General features: G+C 33.5%; 2 protein-coding genes across 2 annotated transcripts; one reads left to right on the top strand and one right to left on the bottom strand.

Annotated features, from left to right (window-relative positions):
* Positions 1–9,852: 9,852 nt before the first annotated feature.
* Positions 9,853–10,482, bottom strand: LOC132316663 (uncharacterized). The gene is made up of 2 exons (XM_059815135.1): positions 10,251–10,482; positions 9,853–10,196 (listed from the first exon to the last, which is right to left on the bottom strand). Exons 1-2 carry the CDS (start codon positions 10,480–10,482, stop codon positions 9,853–9,855), a joined length of 576 nt encoding a protein of 191 aa, XP_059671118.1.
* Positions 10,483–11,587: 1,105 nt separating this feature from the next.
* On the top strand, positions 11,588–13,610 carry LOC132267136 (putative FBD-associated F-box protein At3g50710). The gene is made up of 4 exons (XM_059768201.1): positions 11,588–11,832; positions 12,096–12,136; positions 12,248–13,011; positions 13,105–13,610. The coding sequence occupies exons 3-4, from the start codon at positions 12,253–12,255 to the stop codon at positions 13,375–13,377; spliced, it is 1,032 nt and encodes a 343-aa protein (XP_059624184.1). The 5' UTR covers positions 11,588–11,832; positions 12,096–12,136; positions 12,248–12,252; the 3' UTR covers positions 13,378–13,610.
* Positions 13,611–14,976: the final 1,366 nt, after the last annotated feature.

The raw sequence follows: 14,976 nt of genomic DNA, 5'->3' as shown, positions 1-14,976 counted from the left end.
TCCAATAGATATATTGTGGCCTTTCACATGTTGTTTAGACATTATACACTTGTTGAGTCACCTTTGCTAATCGAACCAATTTTGTTCACAACAATGTATTCCCCATTAATGGAAAGCAAGTGGTTAATTACACAAGCTTAGTGGTGATTCCAACACCCTAAGTCCTCTCTTCTCATCTCTTAAATCCCTATCTCTACTTAGTTTTATTTTAATTGCATTTTAATTAATTCTTTTCTAGAAGTAATCAACCAACCCAATTCTCTTTTGCAATCATTTGGTACGCTAAAGTCGAAGTTGAAATTCCAACACGTATAATCCCTTGGGACGATCCCTACTCACCCTATCTATATTTTATATAGAGAAAGGTAGTAGTGGCTTTCTATAAATGTAAAACTTGGCCACCTCCTAAATTCTCACACAACTTTCAAGCTTTGTTGGTTGTGGCGACTCCATCAAGGAAACCAACAAGTTTTTGGCGCCGTTGCCGGGGATTAACGGTTTTGTTGGAATTAAACTAGACAATAGTGTTCATTAGATTGTTTCTATTTTTATTTTATTTTCCATTGTATATTCTTTTCTCTTGATTCTCATTATTATTTGTTCAATTAGGTACTTGACTACAAGGAAGGCGAACTTTGGAACTTAAAGCAATCATTGGAGCTTAAAAGCTAAATTTGGAGTTGAAGTGCTAAAGGACCATTGTGAGCAATTCTTGGCACTCTTGTATTTTAATTGTTTCACTTCTTTGTATGCTTGTGATAGCCCTTGTTGAGGCTCATTTTATTGCTAAATTTTTGTCCAAGCATAGGCCCTTGTTGAGGCCAATTTTTTTTTCTTGCATTTGGGTTTTAATTGTGAATGGATGAATTGTTTGATCCAAGTTTGGGGGGGAATTACATCCCTTCACCTTATGCTCCTCCATCATGTTTTAATCCTTATGCGATTGAGTCCAATTCATTTCATGCATCATATTATTATGGACTTGATCACTCATTTAATCCTTCTTGTGACTATTACCCTCCCCCACCATTTTATGATGAATCAATTCCACCACCTTCCAAGTACTCACCCGGATTTGAAGAAAAAGTGTTAGCTTTACTTGATGTGTATATTTCACACACTTCACTTATTAATTCTCATTATCAAACTTTAGCCAACTTAGAAGCTCAAGTTGAGCAAATTGCAAATACTCTTTCTCATCAAGAGGAGGAGGAAGTGGCAAATGAAAAAATGGCAAGAACTTCAATGTATATAGATGAGGATGATGAGAGTGAGGAGAATGAAACAAGTGAGCTAATGCCTAGCACTCTATCTTGTATAGAGGAGGAAGTGGCAAGTGAGTTAGTGGCTAATCCAATAGAACATAACATGATCAATGAGGACTTTCCTTGTTTTGATTATGATTTTATCTCGGAGATGGCTACTCTAGAGAGTGAGGAGATGTTGACCACACTTGAGGTAGGAGAGAAGGAGGAGGAACTTGTTGAAGAGGGCCTTCCTTCTATTATCTCTAATGACCCTCTTGAGGAGTGTCTTTTGGAAATGCATAAAAATTGTGATTTTGACTTTAAAAGCTCTAAAAATGAAATAAACTCTCTAATGGACTCCTTAGCTTACTTAGAAGGTGAGGAAATGGTAATTTATGAGGAGGAGAAGAGGGATGAAGAGAGTGTGTTTCTTATTAATCCAAATGAGTCTTTGAAAGACAATGCCTCACCAATTATCAATATGGATGATCATTTGAATGTGTTTCAAGAACACAACAAAGAGGCAAGTCTAACCATGATTGATTTTGTTTTCAAGACCGTGGATGAAAGGAACAATATCATCTCTTTTATTTCTTTTCAAGTCATTCTTTTGGAGGATGATTTCATTGTCATAAGTGGGACATTAAATGAGAAAAGTGAAAAGAGGGTCAATAAGGATGTTTCATATTCAGTTTTTGATTCATTTGATTAGTGAGTTGACCTAACGTCTTGCTAGAGACGTTAAACACTAGTATTCGTAGAGTTTCACAACTCTATTCCTCCCTCATTTCTTTTTATTTTTCATTCTTGTGTACATTCTTCCATCTATTTTTCAAATTTTCATTCTTGTTACCATCATTGGGGCTTAGCATAGGATTTTCTGCACTTTCAGTTCAAAATTAGGCATTTGGTGCCAGTTCGATCGATCACAAGAGCACCTTCGATCGATCGAATTGTTCTTCGATCGATCCAACTATGGATTCGATCGATCGAACTCCACTTGAGTCCCAACACTTAGAAAAAATTTTGGACCTGCATCCAAATTCCAAAATGCATGCCCTCGGGATCTCCAAATTTTCAAAAGTTCGATCGATCGTAAACCATTTCGATTGATCGAACTACTTTTCAATCGATCCAACATGTGGTTCGATCGATCATGAGTCCTAACACTTAGAAAAATTTTAGACTTGCATCCAAATTCCAAAATGCATGCTCTCGGGATCTCCAAAATTTTACATGTTCGATCGATCGAATTTCATCTCGGATCGATCACAGCTATGTTCGATCGATCGAACTTCATCTTCGATCGATCACAACTTTGCCCCTTTGACTTTTTGACTTTTTCCTATTTCTATTTTTATTTTATTTTATTTTATTTTTTATTTTTCTTTTATTTTATTTAGTTACTTCTATCTTGGTATTAAAAATAAAAATATATATATATATAAAAAATAAATAAATAATAATAATAATATTTCTTTTCTTTTATTTGATTTCTTTTTATCTTATTTCCAAAAATCCAAAAATATTTTGTTTAACTTTAATTTTTAATTTCGAAAAAAAAAAAAAAAAAAAATTGCATTTTTTATTTCCTTACATTTTTACTTCTTGCATTTTTATTTTTATTTTTATTCACTTGTCTTTTTATTTTTGTTTGTGTACATATTTGTTTTGTCTAAAAAAATAATAATAAAAAAAAAGACGGTTTTTCAAAGAAGCATTCCGTCTTGCTAGAGACGTTAAACTTAGCACCCATTTTGCATATTTCTTACATTTTTCATTTTTCTTTGCATGTTTTCACATATATATATAAAATAATAATAATAATAATAAAAAATGAAAAACAAAAAGTAAGAAAATTTTGTATATACTTGCATTGTACATATTCTTTCCATTTTTTTTGCATTGTACATGTTCCTTTTCATTTCTTATATTGCACATATTGTTTTTCATTTCTTACATTGAACATATTCTTTCATTACATTTTGCCTTATTTAATTTTCTTTTTATATTTTGTTCATGCATTTTATTCTTTGTTTTTATTACATTTTGTATATATTTGCTTTCATTAAATGAAAAATATAAAAAGATTCATCATTGTGCCCTTATGTGTAGCCATGCATACTTTATGCTTTAGTTAGGGTTTGATCTCATATCTCTTACATCTTGTGTTATATTGCTTTAGAATGCATGATTTGATTATTCATAACCCATTTGATATTTGATGTGAGTTTGCTAGTGTGGTTATTCAAGTAGGCTGTTGATTCCAAGTTTGGGGGAGACGTCTTTCGAATTGAATCATGACCGGGCTTCATGTCTACACCACCACGGTATACTCTTTCCATATTTTCCATTGTTCTCATTACACATTGAGGACAATGTGCAGTTTAAGTTTGGGGGTAAGGTGTCTTGTTGCATTCTACTTAAGATTTGAGCTTTAAATGCATGATTGAGATTTGAGATTGATGTTAGCTATGATTTGATCTTTTGAGGACTATATTGCTTAAAATTTAAAAATTGCTTGACTTGAGAGTCCAATACTCCTTGTATGCCTTGAGGATGCCATTTAGGAGTAAATTTTTCAAAAGATTGATATCTTGCTTGCATTTGTGGTCCACATCATCCTGAATCTGTGATTGTTTTGAGATTCATTCTAGGATTCTACACTAGCACCGGCGCACGCTAGCATTCAATTCTGAGGTACATGCTTTATTGATTATTGAATTGGTTATATCCCAATTGGGCTAGTAGTGCATTGAAAGTTTTCATTCTTGATAAAGGTGGATAACAACCCCTTTTCATTGAGTAGCCGGGATTCTTGCCTCATTAAGCAGTGAACTTCTCGCGTCGAAAGGTGGAGGGCCCAAACTCTAGGTTAATAATTGAATTGAAAAAAAAAAAAAAAAAAAAAAAAAAAAAAAAAAAAAGAAGAAAAAAAAGAGAGAAAAAAGAGAAAAAGTTGCAAAAGTAATAAAAGTGAGGACTTCTCCCAAAAGGTGAGAAGTTGGAAATGATTAGATGGTTGTTGTCTTGATTTGTAGCCTAGTTGATTTGAGTTTGTAAGTCCGTAGGGGTGTCTTAACACCTAATGCCCTAAAGCCATCTGGTTTGGGAGTCATTGACCTAACGCTCGCTACATGAATCTTCTAGAAAGCTTAAGAGATCAACACATTGCACAATATTCCCATCTTTGATCCTCAATAAAAATAAAAATAAAAAATAAAAAAAAATAGAGTGAAAAGAATAAGCGCACCTAGAAGAATAAAGCTTTAATAAAAGGTCCACTCTCTTATCTTGATGATCGGTACTAGATTTGTGTGCTAGTTTGAGGGTAAGGATGTGATTAATTCCTTAGTTGGCTAAGATAGCAACATACTTGATGCCAGACCACTCAAAAAAGGATTCTAGACTTGTTTCGATTTTCATGATCATTTTCTTGATGTGTGGAGGACCATGCTTACTTGTTTGATGTTGAGATTTTGGGAGATTGCTTGGAAATGGTTGAAAAATTGCATACTTGAGGTAGTTTTCTCCCAATGCTTGTTTGTAATATTGGTGCCTCTTTTGAAAGAATGAGCTTAATGTTTGTGGGTATCATTTCTGGAAACCCTCACGAGACTTCACTCGTCCACTAGGGGTAACCTAGGGGTTTAAAAGATTTGTTGCATATGTTAAATGCAATCGTGTTACCTACGAAAGTGGCGCTATCATTTTATTGTTTTCTAGTTCATAGTTGTTTAGTTGTTCATTTCATTCATTACTTCGTAGTTCATTGCTAGGGACTAGCAATATTTAAGTTTGGGGGTGTGATAAGCGCTGAAAAGTACACATTTAAACCCCTTAAGCTTGAGTATTCTAGGACCTTTATCTATCTTATTTATCCGTTTTAGTACTTATTTGTGTTTTTATCTATTTCAGGTCAATAATGTTAAAATGGGCTAAAAATGAGTTCTTAAGGCCTTTTTGGAGTCAAACTAAGTCTTAGCGATGATCTAGAACAAAAAGAGGCTGATTTGGAGCAAAAAGAAGCTGATACTAAAAAGCTGAAAAGTTGGATGGATCCCAGAAAAAGTTGGATCGATCGAAAATAAGTTGGATCGATCAGAAAAGTTGGATCGATCGAAAAATAAGTTAGATCGATCAAAAAAGTTGGATCGATCGAAAATAAGTTGGATCGATCGAACTGGACATGCTGGCAGCAAGCTGTCACTTTTTCCGTGTGCGCCCAAAAGTTCACTTACCAAAAAGTTGCGGGATTAGATATTTTTGGGCATATATTCTAGACTTAGTGACTAAGAAAATGACCTTCTATATATAAAGGGAAGTGACCCATTTGTAAAGGAGGATTCTTTAGGCTTTTTATCATTTTATTTTCTACATTGTAATTTTTATTTCTCTCTCTAGAAAAGTTAAAGATTAGGGTTAGAAGAAAAGAAAGAAGTGGAGGCACATCTCAAGAACACATCTCTAAATCCACTATCTCTCCATCTCTAGAGCTTCAAAGAAGAAGAAACAGAAGAGGAAGAAGAAGATGGAGCCATGTTTGGAGCTTGATTCCATGATTACATCCACCTCCTCCATGATTGACTAGATCTACACTTAGGGCTTGGATGAGCCCTAAGTCTTGTGTAATCTAAACCCTTGTATTTCTATTTTTGGGAATTTTTATATATATTGTTGTGATTAGTGTTCTAGCCTTGTGAATTTCATGAATCTTGGTATATTTTTATGATTTCCATGGTCTAATTCTTCCTATTAATTCTCTAGTTTATTTACATGTCTATGTGTGATTAAATTAGAAATTATGTCTCACATGATTCATATGGGTTAATTCTTCCATTGATTCTCTATTTTAATTACATGTTGTCTTATGTGTGATTATTTGGGGAATTGATCTCTACACTAGTTTTTCTATATTAATTGCATGTCTATGTGTGGTTGATTGAGAATCTAGTGATGGCTAGACATTAATGCTTAATGGAATGCTCTTGTTATGTCTTTTGATGGTTCATACTTATTCCTTGATGGATTGTACCTCTCCCTTAGTTTATTTTCATGCTAGTAGTGTAGTTGTAGTGTAGTGTTAGATGGGGGAGACAATTCATGCTTGTTCTTTGATGTTCCATGCTTTTGAATGTAAGAAGCATGTGCTCTAATATTGTGGTGTAATGGAATTTTGAGCTTAATGAAGGATTAATGACTAGTTATGATATGTTGTATCTTTCACATGTGTTTAGACAATTTATTCCTCTCCCAATAGATATATTGTGGCCTCTCACATGATGTTTAGACAATACATGTTTAACTAAGTCATCCTTGTGAATTATTTGGACTATGAGCTTAATGAAATGTTTAATGACTTGATTTGATATTTTGTTCTCTTCACATGTTGTCTAGACAATATATTCCTCTTCCAATAAATATATTGTGGCCTTTCACATGTTGTTTAGACATTATACACTTGTTGAGTCACCTTTGCTAATCGAACCAATTTTGTTCACAACAATGTATTCCCCATTAATGGAAAGCAAGTGGTTAATTACACAAGCTTAGTGGTGATTCCAACACCCTAAGTCCTCTCTTCTGATCTCTTAAATCCCTATCTCTACTTAGTTTTATTTTAATTGCATTTTAATTAATTCTTTTCTAGAAGTAATCAACCAACCCAATTCTCTTTTGCAATCATTTGGTACGCTAGAGTCGAAGTTGAAATTCTAACACGTATAATCCCTTGGGACGATCCCTACTCACCCTATCTATATTTTATATAGAGAAAGGTAGTAATGGCTTTCTATAAATGTAAAACTTGGCCACCTCCTAAATTCTCACACAACTTTCAAGCTTTGTTGGTTGTGGCGACTCCATCAAGGAAACCAACAATGCTTAATTTGGAACAATTGATGTTTGTACTTAATGTTTTGTTATCAATTGTGGATTGTATAGGTTAGTTGATAGTTATAATTTGTTTTTATTCTATCAACTGCTGGATGGATTGGATTGTATGTACCGGTATGGGAGGATGACATACCAGGAATGGTTTAGTTTCAAAAATACTAAATTCAACCTATACTGGAATAAGGGAATGGATTATAAATAAATCCTACTTATATATATGCTAAGTCAAAGAAGCTGCACAAGCTAAATGACTAGCTGGATTACTTGTTATGTAGGTTGAGTCAAAGAAGCTGCACAAGCTGAATGGCCAATTGGATTTCTTATGAATGGATAGGATAGGACTTTAAATATATTTTTATGGTACCACGATATGAGTCTGAGTCTCAGAGTCGTTGGTTAGGGAGCTATATACATTGGGATGCGTAGCTGACTACAATGGTTGGAGGTGTACCCTTTTTAGGCTTAGGTACACATGCCCACTTCGTGTGTGTTTTAGCATGTTACCTCTATTCAGGTTGAGACCGACCTGTAGATCAGTGAGAGTCCTTTAGTGTGACTATATATATACTTACGGACTATTAGCTATTGTTGAGTTGGTTAGAGTGTATATGCATATCGAGTCTCTGCTTGGATTGCAGTAGGTTAAAACTTGTTCGTGGGCCTAACCTACTTATTATTTTTCAGGTATCTGACGATTCCAGTCTTAGGGTTTGTTCAGGCTGAACAGAGACGATCTTCTATTCTACCGACGACGTAGGACTTCTTTCCAGATATTAGATTTGGATTTTATCTTCAGTTATTTATTTTCGTTCAGTTTGGGATTTTTATTAGGGGTCCACTAGAGATGGATTCCCAAGTTATAACCCTGGAGATTTTTGGAGATAGGTTATTTAATCTTTATTATTTAAGGATTTTATTTTAGAATTCGTTTCAGCTTTTATTTATTTCTTAATTCATTTTGTAATCTATGTTCGTTTTAAAATATTAATTGTTTGATATTTCCCTCGGGTTTGGGCCTGGGCCTGATCAACCCGTGTCTCAGATCCGAGGGGTATCACATATATACATACAAGTTAGCAGTTACAAAAAGAGGGGGGTAAGAGAGTTGAGAAAAGGCAGGCCAGTGGCTGAAGCTTGCAAACGGCGAAACGAACTAAAGCAGCGGGCGATGGAAACTAAAAGATATGGGTTTTGATTTTTTTAACAATCTGAAATGATATGCCGATATGGGTTTTGATATAAGTAATAGGTTTTGAACTTTTGATTCTTGTAGACAGATAAATAAACTGAAATATATGGGTTTTGAACTTTAAATTCTTGTAGATTTTGTAGTTTGTAGTTGCACAGAGAGAGAGAGGCAAGTTCAGAGTTAAGAACGATAATAGAGATGGAGGTGGATTGGGGAGGCTGAAATGATTTGCCCTAAAAAAATGTTGTTGTTGTTGTTGTTGTTGTTTTTCTTTTTTTTTCCTGGGCTATAAATTTTGAGGCTTCATAAATTTATATTTTAAAATATTGAAGGGCATAATAGTAAATTTACTAAAATATTTTCTTTTCTTTTCATTTCCCAAACATGATTATTGTCATTTCATTTTTTTTCCTTCATTAATCAACCAAACACGGTAGGGGATTAAAATTATTTTTTCCTTTCCTTTCCCTCCATTTCACTCCTAACTAATCTTATACTTTTGCTCCTTTCTCACCGTACCAAATATAGCCTAAATGATCTGTGTGCATGTAATTTGTAAAAACAATAGGGGAGGACAGTATAATTATTGTAAAAAAAAAAAAAAAATTAGGGGAGGACAGTATAATTAAGATCAACCCCAGCGTATCAATGAAGTGTACAATACGTGTGTCTGTGTGTAATGAATTGCCCTCCTGTGTGGATTACACACTAGTGGGGCCCAACTCATATTACACACCCAGCTCTTCACATATAAGGATTGAAGTGGCGCCTGGCAATGAGCAGAAAACCACAGACGTAGTGGGTCTTGTGTGGGCCATGTGTGAGATAATGATATAAAATGATATTATATGATATTGTATGATAGTGTGTAAAATAATTATTGTATGTGTATTGAATTAATTAATTAATGAAAAGATAGTTAAATTTTAATTAATTAAAAAAGTCATTTTTGTAAATAAATAAAAGGAGTCATATAACTTGTATAATGATTTAATTAATTATTTTTTTAAAAAAAAGTTTGTACTCTTTAACTTATCAATTTTATTTATTTATTTATTACATAATAATTTAATAAATTTGCATAATAATATAACAAATAAAATTTTATTCAATTAATAAATTTAAACATCTTCACCACGTACTGATTTAATTAATTCTCATAATAATATAAAAAGTACATTTTATTCGATTACACCAAATTTAAACATATTCATTACCAAATTAATTCCACAAATGTTCCATCAAATGTCTCCTGAGATAAGCATTATCTGCTCTATTGCGAATTCTTCTAAAACGATCGAAAATGTGTGCCGCCAATATTGTTGGGTTTCGAATGTATTGTGGGAGGGATATTGGCTCATCCGGCGGAGGTGTCCATTGCAAAATGTGTCCACTCTCATCTTCAATGATCATATTATGCAATATGATGCACATTCTCATTATCTTGTTTAAATCTTCTTTATCCCAATAATACACAGGTCCTTGCGTTATAGCCCACCTGATCTGCAACACGCCAAACGCTCATTCAACATCTTTCCTAACAGCTTCTTGTTTTTTAGCAAATAATTTCTCTTTGATAGTTGTTGGGTGTGGGATTGTCTGAATCAAAGTTGCCCAATTGGGATAAATACCATTAGATAAGTAATACCCCATTGTACGTCGATGTCCATTTACCTCGTAATTAATCGGAGGCATTGTGCCATTGATCAGGCTATTGAATACTGGGGAATGATCTAAGACATTCACGTCATTGTTTGAACCAGCCATACCAAAGAAAGCATGCCAGATCCACAGATCTTTCGATGCAACCGCCTCCAATATGAGGGTAGGCTTATGATTTCTTCCCCTGTGTGTGCCATGCCACCCTGTAGGTCAGTTCTTCTATACCCAATGCATACAATTTATAGAGTCAAGCATACCTGGGAAGCCTCTTTCTTCCCCTTCTCGAAGCAGACGTGCAATGTCTTCTTCGTTCGGTGTGCGTTGGTACTGCCCTGCATACACCGCAATTACAGCATCACAAAATTGCTTCAAGCTTTCAACCGCAGTGGTTTCAGAAATCTTTATGTACTCATCACAAAGATCTGCTGAAATTCCATATGCGAGTATACGTATTGCAGTTGTCATCTTCTGTATAAGAGTGAAACCCATACGACTGAGGGCATCAGGTTTCTGGATGAACTATTCGTCATATGCTGAAACACCGTTTAAAATGCGAATAAACAACTCTCGGCGCATCCGAAATCGTCTACGAAACATCTCGGGTGGAAAAGTGGGATTTTCAGCAAAATAATCTTGGAATAGCCGTTGGGCTGCTTCCTCTCGATCACGTTTAATATATCTTCTCTTACGACGTCGAAAGAATGCCTTTACCTTCTCAGGCGATAACAGTTGCATCATTGCATTCATCCTTTTCTGACGTTCTTCAAAAAAATCTTCCCCGTCAGAAGATGAAAAGGAACTCAATGGAGAAATTGACCCAGACACTGGAATAGATTGTGATGATGAAGCTATTTTTTTTTTTCTATAATAAAGATAAAGACTCAAAGAAGAGAAAATGAATTCGAAGATGTAAAGAAGTGGACTTGGTAATTGAAAAAATGAGAGAATAAGTGGTTTATATAGCCATTGAGAATATAGTTATTGAAGAAAAACAAACAGAATATATCCGTTAGCAAAAAGACAAACATAATATAACCGTTAGAATAAGACAAACATAATATAGCCGTTGGGAATATAACCGTTAGGAAAAAGACAAAATGAAATTATGGCGCGTTATGCAAAAAAGAGCAATTAATTGTAATGTTTACTATTTTTTTTTTTTTTTTTTTTTTCTCATGTGTGGAAGTATTAATGTATTTTTTTTTTCCTAAGTTGTATTTTTTATTTTATTTGTAGGAAGCTATGTAATGCACTTTTTTTTTTTTCTTTTATATATATATATGTAATATTATTATTTTTAATATATATATATTTTTAAAATCTTGTATCTAAATCGGAGCAAACAATTATAACGGTTAGTATTATAATTGTTGAGAATAAAATTGTTAAGAAAAAAAAATAATAATAAAAGTTATTTTATTATTTAAAAAATAATAATATATAAAAAAAAAAAGAGTGTATAATAAGAATTTAAAGTTTTTAAAATAAATCTATAATGAAATGTTGACGTGACCGTAAATTTTATATAAAGTTAATGACTGACTACACAACGTAGTTTCAAATTTCAATGCATCATTGCACTATTGTCTTGGGTAGTGAAATAGTCAATTCGAAAAGACACAAAAGCACAGAAAAAAGTTGTGTGCGTGTTTCGAATTTCAATACGAAAAGAGCACAAGTGTGAAAGCGAGAGAGAAATTGTGGAGAGAAATTGTGGAAGTACTGGGAGAGAGAAGGAAAGATTTTGAAGCATCTTCTCCGATAGTCTCTCTATCTCTACGGTTATTGACTCTATTGCAGTATTCAAGTGTGTACTAAGTCGATTTCTTCCTCCTTCAGGTGACTAATTTCCTAAACCCTAGCTTAATTTTGCATTTGGGACTGTATGCATTATTTGTCTAGGTTATACACACACACACGCACTCATATATGCATGAATGTTAATTTAGTTAGTCGCTTTCTTCCTTCTTCAGGTGGCTGATTTCCTAAACCCTAGCTTAATTTTGCATTTGGGGTTGTCAATTTAATATGTATATGTGTCTAATATAATCAATATATGTGTATATATATACACGCACTCATATAATCAATTTTCCTTGCAGGTAACCATTGTGTAAAATCACTGAGTTCAAAACCCTCATAGGTATATAACTAATATATAAACTCTTCGAATTGTCGAGAAAATTATTTTATCATTTTATATATGCATATATATATATATTTTTCTTCTGTTGATATATATATACCATCACAGAAATTATGGGTTCTAGTAGAAAGCTTATCAAAAACAAGAGAAGTGAAGAAGAAGAAGAAGACAGGATTAGCAGTTTGCCAAGCTGTCTAATTGGGCATATACTCTCCTTCCTGCCAACAAAAGATGTATTGAAAACTAGCGTCTTATCAACCAAATGGAAGTATCATTGGAAATCAATCACTAATTTCTACTTTGATGATCAGTCAGTCAAAAGTTTCATAAATTTTGTCTATCGAGTGCTGCTACTAAGTGTTTCAGATATGCATAAATTCCGTCTGACGTGTGAAAACATATGTGATAATTCGCATCTTAGTCAATGGGTTTCTATTGCAACATTGCGTCATGTTCGTGAAGTCCATATTAGCCTCCTTATGAATTGCCATGTAATGCTGCCTCATGAGCTTTGGACTTGTAATACTCTAGTGGTACTAAAACTAGCTGATATGCTTGTTCTCAATGTTCCAACCATGGTCCGTCTCCCCAGCCTTAAAATCCTCCATCTTGACAAAATGGTGTTTTCGGATGGTGACTCAACTAAGAGGCTCGTTTCAAGCTGCCCTGTGCTAGAGGATTTGGCGATATTAGAATGTTATTGGTTAGATCAAAATATCAATGTTTTTAACATTTCAGCTGATGGATGGGAATTGCTTCCTGAATTGACTTATTTGGAGCTGGGTGTGCCTGATGAGGGTGTTACTGCTGGATGGGAATTGCTTCCTGAATTGCTTGAGCGCGCACCAAAACTGGAAACCCTTGTTTGTAAGGTGAGGAGCTAACTACTTTGTTTTGATTAAATTTAAAGGTTATTTGTGCAATTATTCAATGGTTGAGAGTATTTGTATTTCTTTTCTGGTTAGGAACTTCTATGTTATGGGGGTTATAACCAACTTCTCCGGCATACACCAACGAATGTGCCATATTGCGTGTTGTTTCACCTCAAGGTAATTGAAATTAGGTACTTTTTTTGGTGTAGTGACGAATTGAAAATTGCAGAGTATTTCTTGAAGAATGCTAAAGTTTTGGAGAGAATGGTAATACGCTCCGCGGGGGGTCAACAGTCAAAGATAATTTGCAATACCTTGTTGGGGCTACCCAGGGGATCGAAGACTTGCCGACTTGAGGTTTACTGATTTGATTGCAATAGGTGCAATAGTTTTGCAAAGGATGTCATGACCATATAAATGTTTTTGGGTGTGATTCAGATTATGTGGTGGTCAAATTATTAGCTGTTCAGGGTGAAGGAGGTTCAATTCTTGTTTTTGGAAAGAATGACTGTAATTCTTTTGTTCAGAATCATTAATTATTATCTTATTTTCACAAATTATGAATTCCTTGAGCATTCCTCGCACAATTCTTTCATAAGCTTGATGTGAGAATCACATTCTTCATATGTACAACTGACTTTTATTATAGTCACATTCTTCATATGTACAACTGACAAGCACTTTCACCTTAAATTTGTGTGTTGACTGTAATGTTAGTTTATGTTTCTATAGATTTAGAAGGGGTGAATAGATCCTCTTATTTATTTTTTTTTCTTTTCATCACATATGCTAGAACCTCCGTGAGAAGGGATACCCATGTTAATGTAGCTTGTGTTTGCGCAAAAATATATATTTCAGTTTAGGGTTCGGTTTTTTTGGTTGTTAAATATTTTTTAGAAAATATATATATATTTTTATTTTCTGGTGTTTAGTTGACATATGCTAGAACCTCCATAAGAAGGGATACCCATGTTAATGTAACTTGTCTTTGCACAAAAATATATTTTTCACTTTACTATTCCGTTTGTTTGGATGTAAAATATTTTTTATTTTTATTTTCTGATTTTTGGTTGACATAGATCTTTGCCAAATGCCGAAAGAATAAAAATAAAAAAATATTTTACCTGGAAAAGAAAAATATTTTCTAAAAACAATATTTTACTTCAAAATATATGGAGCCCTACATGTTGCTCAGGCCACAATGTCAAAATTATTTCTCAAAACAAATGCACCCACAACCCAACCATCACGTGGGAAGAACGGTGTCCACATTGCACTTAAAGGCCCAGCAAGTGACTCTGCATGGGACTGCAACTTGCGCAAGTTTGAGATACAACTAGGCTCAATCCGACATATTATGAAATGTTCAATTCTAATCTAATCTTAATCTTACTTTCAACCCTAACTACTTAATCGAACTCAATAGATCTTTAAATTATTCAACTCAGGTTTGTATCTTGGACAGAGATTTTGGGATAAAAGTTCGGGTTAATTCGGATTGCCTTATTGGCCAATTTCCAAACTAAAAATTAGTGTGATCTTTAGTTAGTTTAGATTTAATTACTTCTAACTATAAAAAAATTTAAAAACTTAATAGAAATTTCTAAAAGTTACAAAAAAAATTTTAGGAAATTAATTTGCTTCAAAATATTAAACATACAAAAGGGAGTATTTACTCTTAAGAGAGTTCCCTTGTCACAAGAGTTATGAAATCTTGAGATATTTAATAAATTAATCCAAATTAAGCTAATGTTAGCTTTAATAGAATGCATTCTCTTGAATTATTGTTGAATATCACATAATTATTTTTTATTTTCACTGTATTTATGTTCATCTACAATTTAGATTTATCACAATCATTTATTTAAAAAAGAAATAAAAAAGTTGAAACATTTATTTGTTGCATTGTGGGGGACCCAAAATTGAGTAATCTATGATGAGAGCGTAACGAACGAAATGTCAAAT

The sequence above is a fragment of the Cornus florida genome, unplaced genomic scaffold, assembly GCF_030987335.1.
Source record: "Cornus florida cultivar Cherokee Brave unplaced genomic scaffold, ASM3098733v1 CherokeeBrave_3.0.0_Hap2_Chr07, whole genome shotgun sequence".
Lineage (NCBI taxonomy): Eukaryota > Viridiplantae > Streptophyta > Magnoliopsida > Cornales > Cornaceae > Cornus > Cornus florida.
The sequence above is the reverse complement of the archived record's forward strand: the minus strand, read 5'-3'. Positions and strand labels throughout refer to the sequence as shown.

Bases quoted from the DNA above. Each gene is read 5' to 3' on its own strand.
- LOC132316663 (XM_059815135.1), bottom strand. From the start codon at position 10,482: ATGGGTTTCACTCTTATACAGAAGATGACAACTGCAATACGTATACTC. The intron at 10,197-10,250 runs GTATGCTTGACT...ACTGACCTACAG, and splicing joins GGAAGAAAGAGGCTTCCCAG to GGTGGCATGGCACACACAGG.
- LOC132267136 (XM_059768201.1), top strand. From the start codon at position 12,253: ATGGGTTCTAGTAGAAAGCTTATCAAAAACAAGAGAAGTGAAGAAGAA. The intron at 13,012-13,104 runs GTGAGGAGCTAA...TTTTCTGGTTAG, and splicing joins TGGAAACCCTTGTTTGTAAG to GAACTTCTATGTTATGGGGG.